At 44.1% G+C, this 21,450-nt stretch overlaps 1 protein-coding gene across 3 annotated transcripts in view; it reads left to right on the top strand.

Annotated features, from left to right (window-relative positions):
• LOC149322914 (semaphorin-3F-like) overlaps positions 1–19,855 on the top strand; it is a 39,130-nt gene extending 19,275 nt beyond the window's left edge. Inside the window, exons 6-19 of one of the 3 annotated variants that reach the window (XM_089484637.1) lie at positions 251–370; positions 938–1,031; positions 4,343–4,462; positions 5,094–5,233; positions 7,382–7,496; positions 8,584–8,653; positions 8,774–8,918; positions 10,337–10,559; positions 11,929–12,017; positions 12,150–12,191; positions 12,518–12,675; positions 14,188–14,255; positions 18,330–18,460; positions 18,988–19,855. In XM_089484637.1, the coding sequence (XP_089340763.1) occupies positions 251–370; positions 938–1,031; positions 4,343–4,462; positions 5,094–5,233; positions 7,382–7,496; positions 8,584–8,653; positions 8,774–8,918; positions 10,337–10,559; positions 11,929–12,017; positions 12,150–12,191; positions 12,518–12,675; positions 14,188–14,255; positions 18,330–18,460; positions 18,988–19,434 (1,962 nt within the window). In that variant the 3' untranslated portion in view covers positions 19,435–19,855. Of the gene's footprint in view, positions 1–250; positions 371–937; positions 1,032–4,342; positions 4,463–5,093; positions 5,234–7,381; positions 7,497–8,583; positions 8,654–8,773; positions 8,919–10,336; positions 10,560–11,928; positions 12,018–12,149; positions 12,192–12,517; positions 12,676–14,187; positions 14,256–18,326; positions 18,461–18,987 lie in introns of all 3 variants that reach the window. The other 2 variants (XM_089484629.1, XM_089484645.1) reach the window with 2 other exon arrangements.
• Positions 19,856–21,450: the final 1,595 nt, after the last annotated feature.

Below are 21,450 nucleotides of genomic sequence, written 5' to 3'. Positions count from 1 at the left end.
TGTTGCCACCGTGACATCTCCATTGCAGCCTTCTGATTCTCCTTGGTATATAGAAACCGCATGTTTCCAGCTGATCCAAAGAAGTTAATCTCTGTGGCCTCCACCTACCAGAACACATCCTCTCCTTCCCCAGTTTGCTGGGTTACTATTGTGGAAATGGCTGGGGTGAGAAAAGTGGAATTGCACCAGGTCCTGGCTTGCAATACCCTGCCTGCCAGATAATGCTCTATTTCCCTCTTCTGCCCTCTAGGGTGAATGCTTCAACTATGTACGGCTTATGGAGCCATTGAATCGCACTCACCTCTATGCCTGTGGAACAGGTGCCTACCATCCAGTCTGTGCCCTCATCAACCGTGGGTGGCGCTCTGAAGTAAGTAGTAATCTGAGTCATTTTCTATTGGGAAAGAGAAGGACCATATCAGTGGTTCAGGAGCAGAGCGTATTTTTTGATGTAGATCTCACCTCTAGTATCTGGGTATGAAACCCTGGAAGGTGGTTCTCGGTGTCATTGTAGACCTGTGTGTGTGTGTGTGTGTGTGGTGCAGATATTGTTGGAGTACAATTCCCAGCAGCCCTAGCTAGCATAGCCAGTGGTGAAGAATGCTGGGAGTTGGAGTTTAGAGGCATTGGAAAGATTGCTTGATTCCTATGTGTTGTGTAAACAGTACTAATCCAGATTGGAAAAGCACTCTGACCGGATACAAGGCAGTTCCTACATTTAGAAGAGGGTGGAATGGAAGGAGGAAAGGTAGATTAAGTATATCAGGAAGACAGTGGGCCAGGAGGCCCAATGAGAGTAGGATTCTGTGCCTTCCTACCACCAGCACTGAGAGTGGGTTAGGAATTGGAGTTCAAGGCAGGACATGACTTGGAGCTCAAGATAGGTTGTTTCCATGCTAACATTCCTGCTTTTTTCTCCCTTTTTGTCTCTGTGAAGGAGTATCTCTTCCGCATGGTTCCTCGTTCACTGGAGCCAGGAAAGGGGAAATGCCCTTACGACCCCCATCAGCACAGCATGGCCGTGCTTGTTAGTAAGTGGCCATGTGCAAATGAACAGTTGTCACTGGAATGCAATCCAGCTGCCATAGATGAAAGTACAGTTCTTCTGAATGAACTGGCCTGGTTTGTGTTTATCTGTATCTGAATGTTAACTCTTCATTTACTTACAAGTGAATTGTAGCTAGACATGTGGCCCATTTTCCTTATCCATCTCTCTCTCTCTCTCTCTCTCTCTCTCTCTCTCTCTCTCTCTCTCTCTCTCTCACACACACACACACACACACACACACACATACACACACACACACTGGGCCACATGGTGTCATGTGGAATCAAATATCTTGTCAGTGTACAACTAAAGTCTCTGTTACCTGGTCTTTCTTACTCCATTTCATTCCTTTGGCATGCCTTATTATTATTATTATTATTATTATTATTATTATTATTATTATTAACTTTTATTTATAAAGCGCTGTAAATTTACACAGCACTGTACATACAGTCTTTTTAATTAGATGGTTCCCTGCCCTCAGGCTTACAATCTAAAAAGACACCACACAAAAGGAGAAGGGAGTAGTGGTGGGGAAGGGGATGAGGTCCAACAGTTCCTCTCTACCTCCAAGGCCTGGACCAAGGCAGATGGACTGGAGGGAGGGCTTGGCTTCATAATGGATGGTTAATCTTCATCCAGGGAGGCAAGCGACAATTATGCAAGGCCTGGGAACGCTTCTCTGAACAGGACGGTCTTCAACTCCGTTTTGAAGCTGGTTAAAGAAGTGATGGCTCTTGCTTGTGGGAGAAGAAGGTTCCAGGAGTGAGGGGCAGCAAGTGAAAAGGGGCGAATCCGGGATGGGGCAGAGGAAATCCTGGGCTGGGATGGCCGACCATGACTACCAGAACAGAGGGCCCTAGTGAGAAGGTGAGGAGAAAGAAGGTCTGATAAGTAAGGAGGGGCCAGCCCATGGAGGGCTTTAAACGTGGACAGCAGGAGCTTATACTGAATGCGGAAAGGGAGGGGGAGCCAGTGAAGGGATGCCAGCAAAGGAGAGATGTGGTCAGAGTGGTGGGCGGATGTGATAATGCGTGCAGCTGAATGCTGGACAGAAATTAAAGGACGGAGGTGAGAAAGAGGAAGCCCAGCCAGGAGGACGTTACAGTAATCACGTCGTGAGATCACTAGGGCATGGACCAGGATCTTGGCAGTAGAGGCGGAGAGATATGGTCGGATTTTGGCAAAATTGTACAAAAGGAATCTACAAGCCTTGGCTGTGGTCTGGATCTGAGGGATACACGACAGAGAAGAGTCAAAGATAAAACCAAGACTGCGGGCTTGCTGGACTGGTTGAATAGAAATGTTGTCCACAGAGACAGAAAAGAAGTGTTGAAGGGTGGGCTTAGGAGGAAAGACAAGAAGCTCTGTCTTGGACATGTTGAGCTTCAAACGCCGATGGCGCATCCACTGCAAGACAGCAGTGAGGCAAGACGAAACTTGCTGTTCAAGCCTTGGAGAAAGGTCAGGGGTGGAAAGATACAACTGGGTGTCATCGGCATACAGATGGTAGGAAAAACCAAAAGAGCTAATGATTTACCTAAGGACAGTGTGTAGAGAGAAAACAGAAGGGGACCCAGAACAGAGCCCTGAGGAACTCCAACAGATAAGGGAACAGGAGAAGAAGTCTGACCACCTGCAACCACTGCAAAAGATCTGTCTGACAAATAAGATCTAAACCAGTCAAGAACAGAGTCTGAGAACCCAAGGTCAGAGAGTATGTCAATTAGGAGACAGTGATCAACGGTGTCAAAGGCTGCAGACAAATCAAGAAGGATGAGAACAGAGTAAAGGCCGTTAGCCTTGGCCTGTAAAAGGTCATTGGAGATCTTAGTGAGAGCTGTCTCTGTAGAATGCCTTGGGTGGAAACCAGACTGAAAGGGATCGAGAATGAAGTTGGCTTCAAGAAACTCAAGACAGCACGAATAAACAACCCGTTCCAAAACCTTAGGAAGAAAGGGAAGAAGAGAAATCGGATGATAGCTAGAAAAAGAGGAGGGGTCAAGAGAAGGTTTTTTCAGAATAGGGGAAATGAGAGCATGTTTGAAGTCTGAAGGGAAGGAGCCTGTAGAGAGAGAGAGAGATTGAAGATATGGAGAAGCAAGGGCAGAAAAGAAGGGGCGATAGAGATTAGAAGAGGAGTAGGAATTGGGTCAAGAAAGCAAGTTGCAGGTTTGGAAGAGTTCAGAAGTGAAGAGAGTTCATCCAAAGAGGCAGGAGGAAACACAGAAAATTTTTTAGGCAAGGGCGATAGAAGATTATGAGCAGAAGAAGAATCGGGGGGGACTATCTCAGAGCGAATAGTGGTAATCTTAGAGATGAAATAATTAGCAAAGTCATTAGGAGAGAATGATGAAGAGACAGGAGGAGAGGGAAGTTTAAGCAAAGTGTTGAAGGTGGAGAACAAACGCTGTGGGGGCCTCTCATTGGTGGAGATCAATGATTTGTAATAATTCTGTTTTGCCATAGAGAGGGAGCGTGAGAAGGACGAAAGAACAAATTTGTAGTGGATAAAGTCAGCCCACTGTTTGGACTTGCCTTATTAGGAAAAGAGCTGATTAATGCTAAAGAACAGATTAGGGAGGAACAAAGAACTGGGAAGGATATTAAAAAACAGTTGTTGTATTACCATAATAATTTTTGGCTTACTCGTGCAACTTTGTATGTGTGAAGTCTCATGTTCAGTGTCTGACATCTCCAATGAAAAGTGTCTTGGCTAGCAGGACTATGGGAGACCCCTGATATCCTAGGGAGTGCAAGTTAGAATAGACATTGTGTGGCATTATTCTGTGCACTGCATGCTCTCAGACATAAGAACTTTAGTGGATCAGATCAAAAGTCCAGCATTTTATTATTACAGTAGCCAACAAAATGACCCTTCCTCATGTTCCCCAGCAACTGGTATACAGCAATATCCTACTTCTGATACTGGGGGTAATACAGTTGGCCCTGTGTATCTACGGATTCAACCATCCCTGGCCTGAAAATATTTAAAAATAATATAAATTCCAAAAGCAAACCTTGTTTTTGCCATTTTATATAAGGAACACTATTTCACTATGCCATTGTATTTAATGGGACTTGAGTGTCCACAGAGTTTGGTATCCTTGTCCTGGAATTGGTCCTGGAACCAAACCCGAGTGGATACCAAGGGCCCATTAGGGGTAATAACCATAAAAAAGTCCAGATGTTAAACCCAGCTCCCTTGCTCTCAGCCTTCTCTTGGGTACATATGCATCTGTGTATTCATTTCATATTCATCAGATGCCCCATGTGTCTCTCTTCTTTCTCCAGATAACACACTGTATGCTGGGGTGCATGTGGATTTCATGGGCACAGATGCTGCCTTGTTCCGTACCATGGGGCCACGTCCAGCTGTCCGGACTGAGCAACACGATTCCCGTTGGCTCTATGGTAGGAGCCTGAGCAACAGTAGAGAAAGCCAAAAAGGGATAGAGTGGGCAGAAAATAGTGGATAGAGCTTTGAGGTAGAGTGAGACAGAACATAGAATAAAAGAGAATGCAGAGTGGATAGAGGGTTGGGATAAAATGGCATAGAACGTAGAGCGGGTGTGTGGGAATAGAATATCAGGTGGATAGAGTGTAGGAAAAGAGTGGCACAGATAGTGTTGCCTTAGGGTTGTCAGAAGTTGGAAATGACTTGAAAGCACACAGCAACAACAACAAGGTGAACATGTCATGGAGTTTTCTTAGCAATATTTGTTTGGAGAGGATTTGGGTTTGCCTTTGCTTCCCTCTGAGGCTGAGAGACTGTGACTTGCCCAAAGTCATCCAGTGGGTTTCAACAGCCAAGTGGGGATTTGAACCTTGGTCTTCCAGTGTCCTTCTAGAGTCTTAATCCAACTGTGAAACCACTACACCCTGGCTCTCTACGTATTGTAGTAGAGCATCAGTATTGTGTATTTTGGATTGGATTTGTTATGGAATACTTACCAGCAGGGTTGCCTACCACCAGAATAAAATGTTTGCTAGTGCTGCCTAGTGGTAAAACAAAGAAATAACATATTTCCCCCTCTTCCACCAGACCCTGTTTTCCTCCAAGCCCATGTCATTCCCGACAGCTCCGACCACAACGATGACAAGCTCTACTTCTTTTTCCGTGAGAAAGCACTTGAGGGTGCCGTGGGGCCTGCTGTGCTCGCTCGGGTGGGACGGGTTTGCCTGGTGAGCGACGCTTGGAGTGGAGCGCACACACACACCAGGGTCTTTTGCTTGAGGCATGGATGGAGTGCCAAGCCAAGAATAATGGAGAGGCTGGGGGCTGCTGTCTGAGGTCTCTGAGTGTGTATGTGTTTTATTTTGTGGGTGATGGCTGTTACTCCCTCTCATGCCCTTTGCTATGGAGCTAACATGGAGCTTGGAGATCCTTAAGAGGGGAAAAAAGTTCCCATCAGTGTGTTGGATTAAAGGAAAGCTTGGTCAAGTTCTCTTTTGGATTGCAACTCCTATAATCCTCCGACCAGCATGGCCAGTAGCTGGGGGATTCTGATGGATCTTGAGAGATCCTGGGAGTTATGAAAGCAGGGGAGAAAGGAACTTTTCCAAGCTGTGGAGGACTAGGACATGCTATGTGTGCTACACTAGTAGTTTAGAGATTGTGGTACTTGGAATAAATAACAAGAGCAGCCTATCAGCATTCCCTGTCAACTGCTCAGAGGCACTCCTTCAATTATAGATTCAGCTAGTGTGATTTGTAGAAGTAAAAATCTAGTGGGGGAAAGTCAATAGCAAAACATCACCAACAACAACCCCTGATAAATATTCTCTCACTGGCTACTGAATGTTGAGTATTACTGTTTTCTGGGATGTGGTGAGGAAGAAATGGAACAGAATATTCTGCAGGCAGCATGGCTATCTGGTTCACATGGGCTCTTAAGGATCTTAAACAGGTCTCATCAGGCTGTAACATAATTATGACGTGGTACCTCTCCAGTCTACACAGTAGACTCTTTTCTCCATCTGTGTTCCCACAACCGCACAGAGACATAGAAGCAATTACACAGGTCCTATACCTGATGTGAAACAGCTACTGTATATGCCACAGTGCATATATGTCATATGTCTAGCCATATGATGTACAGTGGGCCTTTGCCTTACACCGGAGATCTGTTCTGGACCCCCCTGCGTAAGACAAAAAGCACGTATGCTCGAGCCCCATTGGATTTAATGGGACTCAGGCTTGCACTGTGGCCGTGCGCGTATGCCATGGGCGCACGTGCCATTCTCAGATTTGCTGCGTGGCTTCAGCATAAGCATATGGCATGGGCTCACTGTATATGTTTTGCTCTTCATGGATCACAGGTTCCAAGCACAATTTGCTGAAAAAGTTTTCTGGCAAAAGCCTTGATGAAATTAAGGAGACTTGGAGTAAGAAGACCACAGACTCCTTCCTTTCACTGTAGGAGGATCATGCCCTACGAATACATCACATTTCCCTGGTAGTTGAAAACATGACCATGGTAATCCTGTCATGGAGTAAGGAAAAAGCCATTGTGTTCTTCTAAATTACAGGGAATTACTGGAGCACAATGCTGTATAGGTATAAAATGTTCTTGTATAATTACACTGACTACACAACCTGTTTGACTCTTGTGGCATGGGGTGGTGAGATACATATAACCTAATGATTAACTTGGCCTTAGTGAGGTCTGATGGCACCTTATTAAGGAAGCCTGCAAAGATTCTTTATGCTGTCCTGTTTGCCTGGGGTGAGGGATGTGTGGTCTTCCAGATGATGCTGGATCACAGCTCCCATCATCCCTACTCAGCATAGCCAACAACATGTGTGACATGGGAGTGGCATTCCTGCTTTACCCAGTTCTGAAAGAAAAAAAAGGTCTCTCCTAGGACCCTGTTGTCCATCTGGAACAGCCCTTGGTGATAGTATATTGCAAAAGAAGCGTAGGGTAGAAAATTTTGACCCAACCCACCTCCATAACACTAAAGTCAGGTTTCCAGATCACATCCAAGTCCCAGGGATTCTTCTGGGCTTCCTTTTCTTCCTTTCCCAACCTGACAAAAAGTCTCTTTAAGTGTTAAGTTTGTTGCTTCTTGAAGTTAGACAAGAGACACTTTCTTTCAGTGCAAACCAGAGCATGGAAAGGTTGTTTGTTTGGACAACAGTTCCCAGAATCCTAGTTGGGGGGATCCTGGAAGTTGTAATCCAGAGAAGCAACTTTTCCAAACTTTGGTAGAATTAGTGGGTTTCTCCATTTTGCAGCCCGGAGGTGATTATGCTCATCTGTTTGTGCATCTTACATTGTGGGGGCCTCCTTTGTACTAGTGAAACACCTTGCCTTCTCTTTTTTCCAGAACGATGACGGAGGACAGCGTTCCTTGGTGAACAAGTGGACAACATTTCTGAAAGCTCGTCTAGTTTGCTCTGTAATTGGAGATGATGGCGTGGAGACGTTTTTTGATGAGCTGCGTGAGCCACCATTTTGAAGTGGGGTTTTGTTTTGCTGGTCGGGAACCAATTATGTTGTGGGTGGGCAGACAATTAATTGATAAGCAGTGCTGACCCTACCCTTAGCCCAAGTGAGAAACTTGCTTCAGACATCAGATGACAGGGGCTGGGGAGTAGAGGTGAGGAGTTGGAGGTCAGAGCTGTATAAGCTCTACAACTTACCCTATCTATGCCTCTTAGTAAGACCTAGGAAATGTTACTGTTTAGGACTATAGCTCCCAGCATTCTCCAGCCAGTTACAAAAAGTAACTTTCTTTTTTTATATATATAATATTTTATTAAGTAACTTTCACAAGAAATATTGTGAGTTAGCTTGCTTCCCTGAAGAGAAATAGAGTGCTGTCCATTTCTCTGAAATGGAGAAATGGAGCACTGTCCTGTTGTTGATTTAACTGCTAGTCTGGTTGATTTGAAAACCCATAATTTGTGGAATTGGTCCCATTTTCTAGGCTACATCAGGAAGCAAAATGTTTGAGCTTAGGCCTGGGGCAAAGAGTTTAGGTTTCACCCTGAGAAGAAACCTGGATTTTAGTAAGGTGGGAGAGTAGAGATGGGAGAGAGGATTTTGCCACAAGGTTTAAAGAAAGACGTAGTTTGAATGAATTAAAGCTGAGGCAGAATTATTATTATTATTATTATTATTATTATTATTATTATTATTAACCTTTATTTATGAAGCGCTGTAAATTTACACAGCGCTGTACATGCAATCTTTTTAGAATGAAATGAATTCCACAGAATGACCATCTGTCAGGCATGAGTATATTTCAGGTGCCATTTTCTGTCAACTTTTATGTCCCCTTGAAGCATGGCACTGTAGTAGTTAGGAGCTGAATGTGAGGAAGTAGACTTAGGATGAATTCTAATTTTGAAACAGTTTGGACTAGAACTTGCTGTGTCCCTCAGCCAGCCAGAGCCAGGGTTTTTTTTTTTTTTTTTTGGAGGGGAGTTATAGTTCAAAAAATGAACTTTCCTATTTTCTAGTGAGACTGAGATAGATACACAAATGTGTGCACCACTTACGATCCTCAGTTTCTTCCTTCCCCAGGTGATGTTTTCTTGCTACCAACACAGGATGAAAAGCATCCATTGGTGTATGGGGTTTTCTCTACACTGGGGTGAGTGAGCATCTTGTGAGCTGGTCAGTTAACCATTTGGGTGGCAAGGGCTTGGCCTGTTCAGCCACCCACAGACCCTAAGCCCCGCTTCCTCATGTCTTTGTCTCTGTCTTCCGCAAGGTCTGTGTTCCGTGGCTCGGCAGTCTGTGTTTACTCCATGGCTGACATACGCACAGTCTTCAATGGGCCCTTTGCTCACAAGGAGGGACATAACTACCAGTGGGGCCCATACACGGGACGTGTGCCCTACCCTCGCCCTGGAGCTGTGAGTCACTGAAGCCTTTCTTTCCCCTGATGTTCCAGTCCACTCATGCCTAGATTTCATTTCCTGACTTCTTGCATTGTTCTTGTTGTGTGCCTTCATGTCGTTTCCAATTTATGGCAATCCTAAGGCCATATCATGGGGTTTTCTTTGCAGGTTTCTTCAGAGGGGTTTGACATTGTCATCCTCTGAGGCTGAGAGAGTGTGGCTTGCTCAAGATCACCAGTGGGTTTACATGGCTGAGCTGGGAATCAAACCCTGGCCTCCAGGGTCAAGGTCCAGCGCTCAAACCACCGCACATAGCTGGCTCTCAACTTCTTGCATTCCTTTGTCCTACATTCCTTAGCTCTTTCCTTACATTTAACCCCTTGGTTACAGTAATCAGTGCTTTCCCTTTCCATTCTGGATGAAATACATTTTAAAAAATCAGGATCAAAAACAAAAACTGAACTTTACATTCTTCCCTCTGTCCCCACAAATTTAAATACAACTAGTTTCAAATAAGTAATTTTTGGGAATTAATTCTTTTCCTCAGTTACAAAGGCATAATTACAGCTGCTGCCACACTGCAAATTACTGCAATTTGATACCACTTTAACTGTCATGGCTCTATCCTATGGAATCTTGAGAGTGGTAGTTTGTTGTGGCACTAGAGCTCTCTGACAGAGAAGGCTAAATGTCTCACAAAACTACAAGTTGCACAATTCCATAGCAATGAGCCATGGCAATCAAGCAGTATCAAACTGCCTTATTCCTGCAGCGTAGATGCAGCCTACATCAATTTACAGTTGTAACAAGAGATAATTGCATTCCCCTTGCAGTTTTAACTGTAACTTTTTAGTTACTTTTATAGTACTTATGGGGCACCCTCAATAGATGGTGGAGAAGGATTACCACAGGTTTAAGTGTTGGCGCCTCCTTGTGCAGTGTTGTGAGTGTTGAAGCGATAACAAGACAGACAGGAGGAGTGTGTAATTTGAACCACAGGTCATTGGTTTGTAGTATCCAGAGTAATTGCAAGCAGCTTTTCAAAGAGAATAAACATGTCACTATTTTAGCATTAAAAGTTGCCAAGGACTCTAGTAGCACCTTTGAGACTAACTGGAAAGAAGAAACATAAACTTTCATAAAGTACATAAATTTTCTTGGACTTAGTCCACATAAACTTGTGTTTGAAATGTCTTTTTATCAGTTAGTCTCAATGGTGCTACTGGATTCCTTGGTATCTTTTTACAATCAACTAGTTACATGTGAGAAATGGGACAGTAAACAGGTACTTTTAGCCACTATAATGGCACCTAACCAGTTTTGAGAGCCATGCCATATCAACTATAATAATTTTTTCTAAAATAACTTTATAATTTTTGACCTCAACTCACCACACCTAAGACTCTAACCCTGGGGCTCCTCTTTCATTTCAGTGCCCAGGAGGAACCTTCACCCCAGGGCTCCGCTCCACCCGCGGGTTTTCTGATGAGCTGGTGACCTTTGTGCGTGCCCATCCCTTGATGTATAATGCTGTTTACCCACTTCAGCGCCGCCCCCTCCTGGTGAGGACCAATGTGCCCTACAGCTTCACCACATTGGCTGTTGACCTGGTGGATGCCGTGGATGGGCGCTACGAGGTCCTCTTTCTTGGCACGGGTATGCCCGGAAAACATGGGTTTGACTTTTCAGCTCCAGGAGGGCACAAGCTGGGGAACCAGGTCCTGTTGGGCCCCATGTGTGCTTTTTCTGAAAGTGTTTTCTGTTCTTCTGCTTCTAAACAGGCTAAATGTTACCACACTCAGCTAGGTTATCATCTGACTCTAGCTGGGAGTCACTGATGCTGTGTAACTTTAAAAAAAAATGCAAAGAAATATTATTAAATTTTCCACCGAATTCCCATCTGTAACTTAAGACATTTTCTTAATGTCCCTGCTGAAAAGAAGAGGGGCAGTAAAGGAGAAAGCAGAGGTTTCAGTGAACTCTAGTATTTTATTGCATGCCAGCAGATTAAATTATTATATTTATAATGGCCATGCTCTCGAGGGATTCTAGAGGTTGTTGTCTTCAAAAAGAAGCTTTCCTCAGTTCTGCTCTAATCATTAAAGCCTGGAAGAATAAAAGGCCCTTTCTTTAGGTTTCATCACTATATGGTTTGAGACTTAAAGAAACCTCCATTCCCACATCAGCAGGTCCCTCTAATGAAATAAATAATCCTACAAATGTCCCTTCCTTCAGAAATGGGGAGAGCAGAATGGTGCCAATGTGAAATAGGACCTAGTCCCAACAAGAGAACAATACATGTCCCAGGCAAGGAGAGGAAGTCCAGAGATGACGAACCACCATTGAAAAGGTCCTATTTATTATTGGCATTATCCTGCCCTCTCCATCTCTGTAGTAAGGGACATTTGTAGGTTTCTTCCAAGTTTCAAACCATGGAGTGCTGAAACCTAAAGGAATATCTTTCCTGACTGAAGGGCACATCAGTGGGACCCAATGTCCCAACACCTTTCCTGACATGCTGCCCTCCAATGGTGAAAGACCTACAGTTCACTAAATGTGGTGGATCCTGCATTGTAGAAGGCTGATATAGGCCCTATACAGACAGCCAAAATAAAGCTGCTTCGAGTCACTTTGGAGGTATGGTGTTTCAATGATGCATGTGTCCTAAGAGTCTGGAAGCTGCACCAAAGCTGCACTCCAGTCCTTAGGACTGGAGCATGGCTTTGGTGTGGCTTCTGGACTCTTAGAATGCATGAATCATTTAAACAGCATACCTCCAAAGTGACTCGAAGCAGCTTTATTTTGGCTGTCTGTAACAGGCCATAGTGATTTGATAGTTAACAAGCACCAGTAACATTAATTGTGTTCAGAAATGGAAGAGAACAGACTACTATTGCTCTTCAATGCTCTTTACTGTTGCTGGAATAGGATGCTCTTGTGTGTCTGTCTGTGTGTGTGATTAAGAGAGAGAGATTTCTCAGAGAAGGTAGGCTCTGCAGTTAATGTCCAATTTTTATTTCTTCAGATCAGGGCACAGTGCAGAAGGTGATCGTGCTGCCAAAAGAGCAAGGGGTCTTGGAAGAACTGACCCTGGAGGAAGTTGAGGTGTTCAAGGTGAGCGACCAAGTGGCCCAAATCCATCTTGTTCTGATTCCAGAGTGTAATGGATTTCCCATTTCCCAGGCAACTCCCCACTCACCTTCATCAGTGTCCTTCTCATATCTGTTTCCATTTATTGTCCTGCAGGTTCCTGCTCCAGTGAAGACACTATGGATATCCTCTAAACGGGTAGGTGGCTGGCTGGGGGTGGAGCTGGGGCAAGTTCCTTTATGATTTTGGACTGCATCTCCTAGCATTCCCCAACCAGCATGGCCACTGTGAGTTGCAGTAAAAAGAAAAAAGCAATCTTTCAAAGCTCTGGTTGGGGTAGATGAGTGCTCTGAGATGCTTCATGAAGTGTTGCAGATCCAACCCCGCAACTGTGGTTCGGGAGCAAGAAGTTCCACTACATTTGTAAAGCTGGTGGAGAACTAGGATGCTGGGACCACAGGAGGGCAGGGAGTAGTAAGAACACACTGGTTCCATCCAGTCATTCTGCCCTCTTTCCTTTGTAGCAACAGCTGTATGTTTCCTCAGATGTGGGGGTTTCCCAGCTGAGTCTGCATCGATGCCGTGAGTACGGAGAAGCTTGTGCCGACTGCTGCCTGGCCCGGGACCCCTACTGTGCCTGGGATGGCCAACGCTGCACCCGCTATAGCCACACCACTAAAAGGTGAGGCCCTGAGTGTCATGGGCTGAGCTCAGTATGGTGACCAGTGTCTTTTGCATCAAGGATGCCGTCAATCTGCTCTGGGGTTTATTTCAGATATTAAAGGAATCTGTCTGAGGTGCTGAAACTGGACTCCCAAATCAGGTTCATTGCCTCAGGTAGTGCCTTCAAATTCTGGAATTTAAATCCCATAGCAGAAACATCACACCTCTGATGTGGAAGCCAATGGCCACCACTAATTCTCTCAATCCTTTGCTCAGCCTAAACTACCTCACATGATTGTTGTGAGCCAGAAAGTGGAAGGAGAACTATGTATAATACCTTGAGTTCATGCAGAAAAAAAGAGATATAAATATAATAAATAAGCATCTAAACCAATAAAAAGTACCCTAGAGAGTTGTGAGAGGGGCAAATGCAATAGGGAGGGCACTTCCTAGCAGGGCTTGGTCCCACTGAGATAGATATGCCACTGATGTATGAAAGGTGTTTCTATCATGCCCCCTCTTGAGGATTTTCCCATCAACCCAGCTACCTGTGAGCTGTGTGTAGCAGGAGCAATCCTGACTCCTTGGCCTGAATATATCTGTTCCACTTCTAGATTAGTCTGGCAAATTAGCAGCTTCCAAGGTAGGCTGTCCCTTTGCGATGCTCCTTCTAGGTGGCTCATAAGTGGGCTCCTAGATTTCTTTCCTGAAGTTCTGATCTTTGGGATCATTAGGCATAACAAGTCAACTACTTTTGGCCCCAGATGGTGTGATGGTTAGTAATGGAGTCTCCTTCAACAAGTTACTCCTTTCTTTTGGGGGAAAGAGCTATGTGTACCAAATGCTTATTCTGTGGGCCCAAAACCATACCCTACAACTGTCTCAATTTGGGAGGGACACTCCCGGTTAACCCTCTGCCATCACCATTTTTCAACAGCTTTTAAAATGCCCTAGTTTCTCCTTCCTCCACTTGCTTTCCGCCTTTGTCCTCAGCTTATTTCAGTTGCTGCAAATAGTTCTCACAATGCCAAAATAGTTTGCAATTATTTCAGCAAGGGAGAGCAGAGAGGAAGGACTAGCAATTTGTCCTTCTAGGTCAGTTCAGGCAAAAGCAATCTGCTGCAGCCTCTTCTAAGTTGTGTGTCATTCCTTGTTAACAATGTTTGCCATCTTGACCACAGCCTGATGTTGCTTGGCCACATGTGTTCCAGTTATTATCGGTGAAATGTTGGAGAGTGTACCTAAACTGGGCTACTGCCTTTGGGTGCAATGTCGGTGTCAAAGTGAGAGTCAGTGGCAAGTGCAGTTGAATGGAGCATGGAGCCATCTTGTCCCAGTGCCTCAAAGCAAAATATCTTGAACCTTCTCTGGCCAGCTGGCTGGCTAGCTGTAAGTCAGTTAAATAGATAAATAATAAATACCAAGGGTTGTTGTGCTTGCAGTTTGGTCTTTAATGTCTCAAGGCCTGACTGGGAAGGGATTTTTGGGTGGGAACAGGAATGAACCTGCTGCTCTTTTGCCTCCCATCCAGGAGGAGCCGCCGCCAGGACATCAAGCATGGTGACCCCCTGAGGCAGTGCCGAGGATTTAATGCCAAGGGTAAGCCTCTCCTCCATCATCCAAAGAATAATTCCCATTTGTCTGTTTTTGCATTTTTTCCTTATCATGAACATTGAAATGATTTGGCAAGTCTCAGAGAGTCGGCCTGTAGTTAAAAGGAAATAACCTTTCCCTGGGGATGAAAAGGCAAAGGCGAGCGCTTTGTTCCATCTCATAACTAGGAGAGGAAAGGTTATCCCAGCTCCCTGGAGCAGGACAATGCCTGGTCAGCACTCTAGATGGAAAAACACACGTCATCGCTTCTGCAGGGAAGGTAGTGTAATAAAGGTTGCAAGAAAACCTCATAAGGTTTGGCTGCTACAACCCTCAGCATCATAAAAGCCAGCTGTGCTGCCAGATGAAGAGGATAATGTAAGAAGAGCCTGTTGGGATCAGAATGAAGGCCAGTCTAGTCCAGCTTCTTGTTCATTCAGTGGCTGAGTAGTTGCTTCTGGGAAGCCCATAAGCAAGACATGAACACAACAGCACACTTCTCCTTGTTTTCTCCCAGCCTCAGCATTCACAGGGACATGATACGCCCTCTTACAATGGAGGCAACACTATGCCACCATGATTGCTAATATACAAAGGGACCTTATAGCACCTTTGAGGCTGTGTGGAAGAAGTTGTACCATAAATTTTCATAGGAGATTATCACGCAAAGCTTCCCTCCTGATGCTGTTGCCACTTTTTAAACAGCCGAAACGGCGATTATCACATTACCAAGCAATTGCGAATTGATAACAGGTTCCCCATGAATCTTATCGCACTACTGTTCCCTTTACTTGTCAGCTCTCTGAAAATCAGTAAAGTAGTCTAGCCTTTGGCAGTGGGCTGTGTACAATGAAAGTCCTTAAAACCCAGTTTTTACTGCCCCAGCTGAAATGGTTGCCTGGTCAGTACTAAGAAGTCTTGCTTCTTGAAAGCAGTGGTGGGAATGGTGTGCACATGTGTGTATCTGTATCTGGGTGATGAAAGCTCTTTAAATCCTCTTTCTTCTGCCCAAGCGGGATTGTCTCCTCAGCGGTAAGAAGTCTTGTGATCATTAGGAATGGGCAGGGGTTCAGCAAAACTTGTTTAAATCCCCTTCTCTCTGAATTACCTCAGAATAACCTATGGCACAGACTTCAATAATGGGCTAACTGTGAGATTGACAGCTATTCATGGAATTTTCCCATTCATTAAAAGCAGCAGCAGAAGCATGGCTTGACTGCAGGATGCCTACTGCCTGGCCACAATGTGGTGCAATAAGATCCGTCAATTACAATTTCAATTCTGCTATCCCAGTATTGAAGAACCATGTCATAATCTCCATAGATTTGGTCTACTTCCTCAGATGCAACCTAGTCATAGATCAAATTTATGAAGCTTAAGTTCCATTGCCTTAAGCAAGCCTTGTTCCCAAGTCAGTGGGCATAGGACATTGTTTAGGGAGTTTAAATTTTCTGTATTACTCAGTAGTGAAAAGTAAAGTAACCGCACTTCTGTTACTCCCTAAAGTATCGACAGAGTAATATATTGTATTCCTTGTTAATCACTTGTAAATTATATGGTAGAGGGGGAAAAAGTAAGATTAATAAGAAAATGGCATAAAACTAGGAAACCTCTGTCAAAATGCCTCTATGTCCTTTGATTGTTTCTAGTTACTTTCAAAGGTTACTTTTAGTCATTACATCACTGCGGTAACTTCAGTTTCATTTGCAGCATTACTTTAGAAATGCAGTTTTGTGACAGACCAGGAATTATGTGACACACACACACACACACACACACACACACACACACACACACACAAATACACACAAGCACACACAAAAGGCTGTTAAACTGCTCCTCCTAGCATATTTTGCCATTGGGTAGGCTGGCTAAGGTTTCTGGGAGTTGAAGTCCAACAAAAACTAGAGGACTGCACAATTGCCACCCATTGTATTTCCCCATTACGTCCTGAAGGGGATTAGTTTCAGGAAACAACGTGACTTGATTACTTCTAAGACCCTGTAGCCTTCTTTCCTTGTTCTTAGTAATGTCAGCTTCTGGCCAGGGCTCTTGCAGCTCAACTTTTCAGAGAGATCAGTCTATGAAAGAAAACATTTTGGAGATTTGATGGAAACCAGTGGGATAGGACTGAGGCAATCAGTCATTTATCCTGACGTAAGGTTTTGTTTTTAGTAGGCAGGAAATTGCATTCCACTTATTTTTTTGGATTAGTCAGGAACTTCTTGTAGCATGGGATTTTGTATCCACTGTGCCGCTTCGCAGGAAGGATTTGTCTGTGACGTCAGTCATAATGAGGGTGTCCTATAAAACATGGCTGGCAGCTAAGAAGATAGAGGGAAATGATGCATAATTCGATTTGATTCATGCTGTTTTGCACAGGGAATTGCTTCATTTAATTCATGTTGTTTTGCACACTCGGAGGAGAATGGCTTCCCATGCTTCACCCTGTTCATGTTAGTGTAGTTTCCTCTGGTATAAACAGTGGGAAATGTTTGCCAAAGATTTCCATGTCAGCTCAGACCAATTCACTGTTGAAGCCATTGCCAGATCTTTAACCAGTTTTGCTGAATAGGACTTTATGGTTTGCTTATTTTCCTTGCTGACTGGGACGCTGATATGCAAGGGGTTTAGTCATTTTGGCTTGATCCCATTAGTACTTCGGCACAGCTGTACTGTAGGAGCATCCCAATTTGGGTTTGTTTTGATCCCCAGGGGAGGATTAATAGAGGCTAGTGACTGAAGCTTTCATATTAACACATGGTGCTAGTTCCACTTCCCATTTTCAGCAGTTCTGAAAGTAGCCTTGTGTTAGATTTTTGGAGACCAGAAACTCCTCAAATATTTGGCTTGGATGATCCTCTTTCTGCTTGTAAAAGGGATATTTTTCCTGCACCTTTTAAAAGGAACTAAAATACAAAGCTGCTTTCTTTTCTGTATATTGAAGGTCGTTTTGCAATGTAGATTTCCCTTAAAAGCCCAAAACACTATCCCTGCATGTTAGAAAAATAGAATCATAGAGTTGGAAGAGACCCCAAGGGCCAACCAGTTCAACCACAGGGTTGTAGCCAGGATTTTGAGAAGGGTCCTTGCCAACCCCATTCTGCCATGCAGGAACTCTCAATCAAAACATCCCCATTGACAAATGACTATCCAGTCTCTATTTAAAGACCTCCAAGGAGGGAGACTCCACTATACTCTGAGGAAGGAGTGTGTTCCACTGTCGAACAGCCCTTACTGTCAGAAAGTTCCTCCTAATGTTGAGGTGGAATCTCTTTTCCTGCAGTTTACATCCATTGTTCCGTGTTCTAGTCTCTGGAGCAGCAGAAAACAAGCTCCATCCTCAATATGACATCCTTTCAAATACGTAACAGGGCTATCATATCACCTGTTAACCGTCTCTTTTCCAGCTCCCTAAGTTTTCCCTCATAGGACATGGTTTCCAGGCCTTTCACCATTTTGTTGGTCTTCCTTTGGACACACTCGTTTCTCAATGTCCTTTTTGAATTGTGGTGTCCAGAACTGGACACATGATTATTCCAGGTGAGGCCTGACCAGATCAGAATAGAGTGGCACTATTATTTCCTTTGATCTAGACACTATACCTCTATTGATGCAGCCTAAAATAGCATTGGCCTTTTTAGCTGCCACAGCACACTCTTAACTCATGTTCAACTTGTGGTCTACTTGGACTCCCAGATTCCTTTCACACGTAGTCTCCTCTTAAGCCAAGTGTCCCCCATCCTATATCATTGCATTTTATTTTTTCTACCTAAGTGCAGTACCATACATTTCTCCATGTTGAAATTCATTTTGTTAGTTTTGGCCCAGCTTTCTAATCTGTTCAGTTCATTTTGAACTATGATTCTATGAATGTTTGGAGGTCTATGGATCAAAAGTGAGAATGTATATATATTATTAGGGCGCTTGCTGCTATATTTTTAAACTTTCTCCAGCAAAAACTTTTATTCCTCAGCAAACCATAAACTATGCAGTGTTTACAGAAATAAAGCATAGGCACAGAACTCAAAAGCATCCTGGTTTCCCCTCCTTTGACTCCTTTTTCTTTTCTCACAGTAGAGCAGCAATTACGTGAGCAGGTTCAATATGGACTAGAAGGAGGGAGTGTGTTTCTGGAGTGCGAACCGCGATCTCCTCATGCATCTGTCAAGTGGCTGATGCAGACTGATGATTCTGACAAACGCAAAGTGGTGAGCCCTCTTTCACGTCTCTAGTCTGAACAACCCTCAACTGTGTGTGCATTTGGTCTAGGGAGATGTTAAAAGTATACAAGAGGGGGAAAAGCCAGAAGTTCGCTTACTTTTATTTTGACTTAAATTAAAAGTAAGCGAACTTCTGGCTTTTTCCCCTCTGATGGGGTCTCTGATATTACATGGATAATAAAAATGCATATACACAGTAGGCCTTTGGTATCTACTATGGTTTGGTTCCAGCATCCCCCCATAGAAACCCAAATCCATGGCTGCTCAAGTCCCACTAATATAGTGGTGTAGTAAAATGGTGTCCCTTACATAAAATCGCAAAATCATGGTTTGCTTTCTGGAATACATACATACATACATACATACATATATATATATATATATAGAGAGAGAGAGAGAGAGAGAGAGAATTTTCAATCCATGGATGAAGAAACTGTGGATACAGCAGACCAGCTGTAGTATTAAATAATACAAAAAAGAGCATGTTACTCATCTCTCGCTCTTTCTATTCCCAGTTGCCCCGAGATCGTGTACTGCTACGAACACCTCAGGGGGTGCTTTTAGGCCCTGTGACTCCAGCCGATGGTGGACTCTACCAATGCATTGGCACTGAGAATCGCTTCCGCCACACTCTCCGCCGCCTCCGTCTGCATGTCCTTCCACGTGCCTTGCTTGAGGGGGCCACGACCCAAGGACAGCCCCCTGCTCTTGGCATCTGCGAGAGCTACTGGCAGAAGCTCAACCGAGGGCAGGAGACCCGGCGTGGCCGGAGTGGCCGCCAGTCCCATGCTGGGCCTAGCCTGTGGGACTTGGAACAGCAGGCCAATTGGTACAGAGCATCACAGCATTCTCTGAACTGGACCACGGGAAGTCCCCAGTACTCCCAAAGCAGCAGCAATCGCCGCCGCCATCACCACCGCTCAAAGGCATGGACAGGCCACCGGTCCCCGCCTCGAAGCTGAGTAGGAAGGCAATGGGGGCGGGAAGGGATGAAGGGGCGCTGACCTAAAAGTTTTGGTGTAACTGAGTGACATTCCAATGGACTCTTTGTAAGAGCTACATGGATCTAGACATGGGGAAAATCTCTCCCCACATCTTCCCCAACTTGAGGGGATACTGTTGCTCACAGGGTGTGTTGTGTTGTGTGTCCAGGCTAATTCCAGGGTTTTGCAGGACCAGGGCTCGCTGGCTCTTTCCACAGATGTAAATATAACCAGCGCTGATTCCAGGGGCTTTGGTTTTAGTGTCTATTTTGTACAGTGCTCATTCCTCCTTCCTTATGGCAGGAAACTGGTGAGGCTTTTTTCAGCATTAACCCCATGATTTTATTAACCCTGTGTTTCAGGAACAGATTGCAGAGAATAAAAAAAGTACTGATTTATTTTCTAAGAAAATGTTTAAAGGACTATGCTGATTTTGTGACAGAACGTTTCCATGCACCATGATCCTCATGTTAAAGGAAAGGCAGCTGTAAGGCCTGATTCTCTTGGATCAAAGTCCTACGCTGAATGTCATCAACACAGAATTTTTAAAAAAAAGTAGTTTGAGCTAACAGGAATCTTGGCTATCGTACAAGCATTAAACCAAACCCTTGCTTCAGTGGTAGTAATCAGAAAGATCACTTGTTAGTTGTACAGTGTGTGGCCAAATGAGCAAGTATAATCAACATATATGAAGCGTCACTGAGAAGAGATACAGTTCTGTATGTATATCCACTGCTACTCCAGCTGAAACACAAAAAGCACCAGTGTGGAACTACAGAAGCCAATTCCAGCAGTGGTTATGACTAGGATGAGTGAATGTCTCTCTGTGGGAGGAAAGAGAGTCCTGGGCCACTGGATGTGAGCTGCTTTGTTCAGGAGGGGCCTGGAACACGCAGCAGTCTTATGCTGACTGGTGAGCTTGCTCTCCCAACTGACCAGAGGGAGAGCAAAGACTAGCTGCTGTACTTCAATCACTGGCACTATTCTGTGCACTGTCTGGATGAAAATTCTCTGCAACATGAGAATGACCATCCTCATGTCGGGTGTTTGGAAGTTCTACTTAGTGTCCTCCTGGCTGCTTTGTTCTTGAGATCAATCATCATCATCACCATCACCATCATCTACTGAAGCTTGGGTCTCTTGATATAAGCTTGTAGCAGTGAATTTCTTATGTTCATTACACTTAGTGTGAGACAGCATGTACCAAAAGTGGAAGGGTCTTCCAACATTCTTCCCAAGCTGCCTGGATTTTTCACTACATGAACAAGCTTCTGCCACTTACACAACTTGGCTACTTCCTATTCATTCCTGCCTTGCTTTCATTTTTAAAATGTTACCTAGCATTGAAATATGCTTATAAACAGACATTATCCATATTTTATAGCCAATCATTAATTTCCTCTTCCCAAGCAGCTTTAGTGAGAGGCTGATAAATATACTCATTTTGGAACTACAAGTACTGTATATGCAATGCCTCCTGGAAACTTTCTTGTCCTTTGAGAGGCAACATTCCAGGAAGGTATCGCATTAAGACATAAAAAGTATAAAATAGGGAAACAATTTTGTAATTTTCTTAGTTTTTTTAAACCACTATTGCAATGACTTTGTGTTTGATTTTTGGAAGGGCTGAAGGAGAAAGCATAGGATATAATCATTGTTTTAGTAATGGACACAGATGTCAACTTCCTATAGGCATACTGATGATAATGGCTAATATATCTAAGGTCAGGATCTTATTTGCCAATGTAGCTGCTGCTGCTGGTATTGTTGCACAGACTACTAGTTGCTTGGGAACCACCAAGGCAGTAGCTCTAATACACACAAGCTTTCAGTGCGGCTACATCTGGGTCAAAAAAGTGACTCGTGCCTGTTTAAATGACAAATAGGATTTCAATCCTAGAATTCCAAATCCTCCTCTTTGGCACCACCCTTCAATCCAGCTTTTGAGGTACATTCCCAGAATAAAAAGTACCACAGTTATTTTAGGGACAAAAC

Source organism: Sceloporus occidentalis, unplaced genomic scaffold, assembly GCF_023333645.1.
Source record: "Sceloporus occidentalis isolate IW3139 unplaced genomic scaffold, rSceOcc1.0.p SCAF_1, whole genome shotgun sequence".
Taxonomy (NCBI): domain Eukaryota; kingdom Metazoa; phylum Chordata; class Lepidosauria; order Squamata; family Phrynosomatidae; genus Sceloporus; species Sceloporus occidentalis.
Note: the sequence above shows the minus strand (reverse complement) of the source record. Positions and strands in the feature narration are given on the sequence as shown.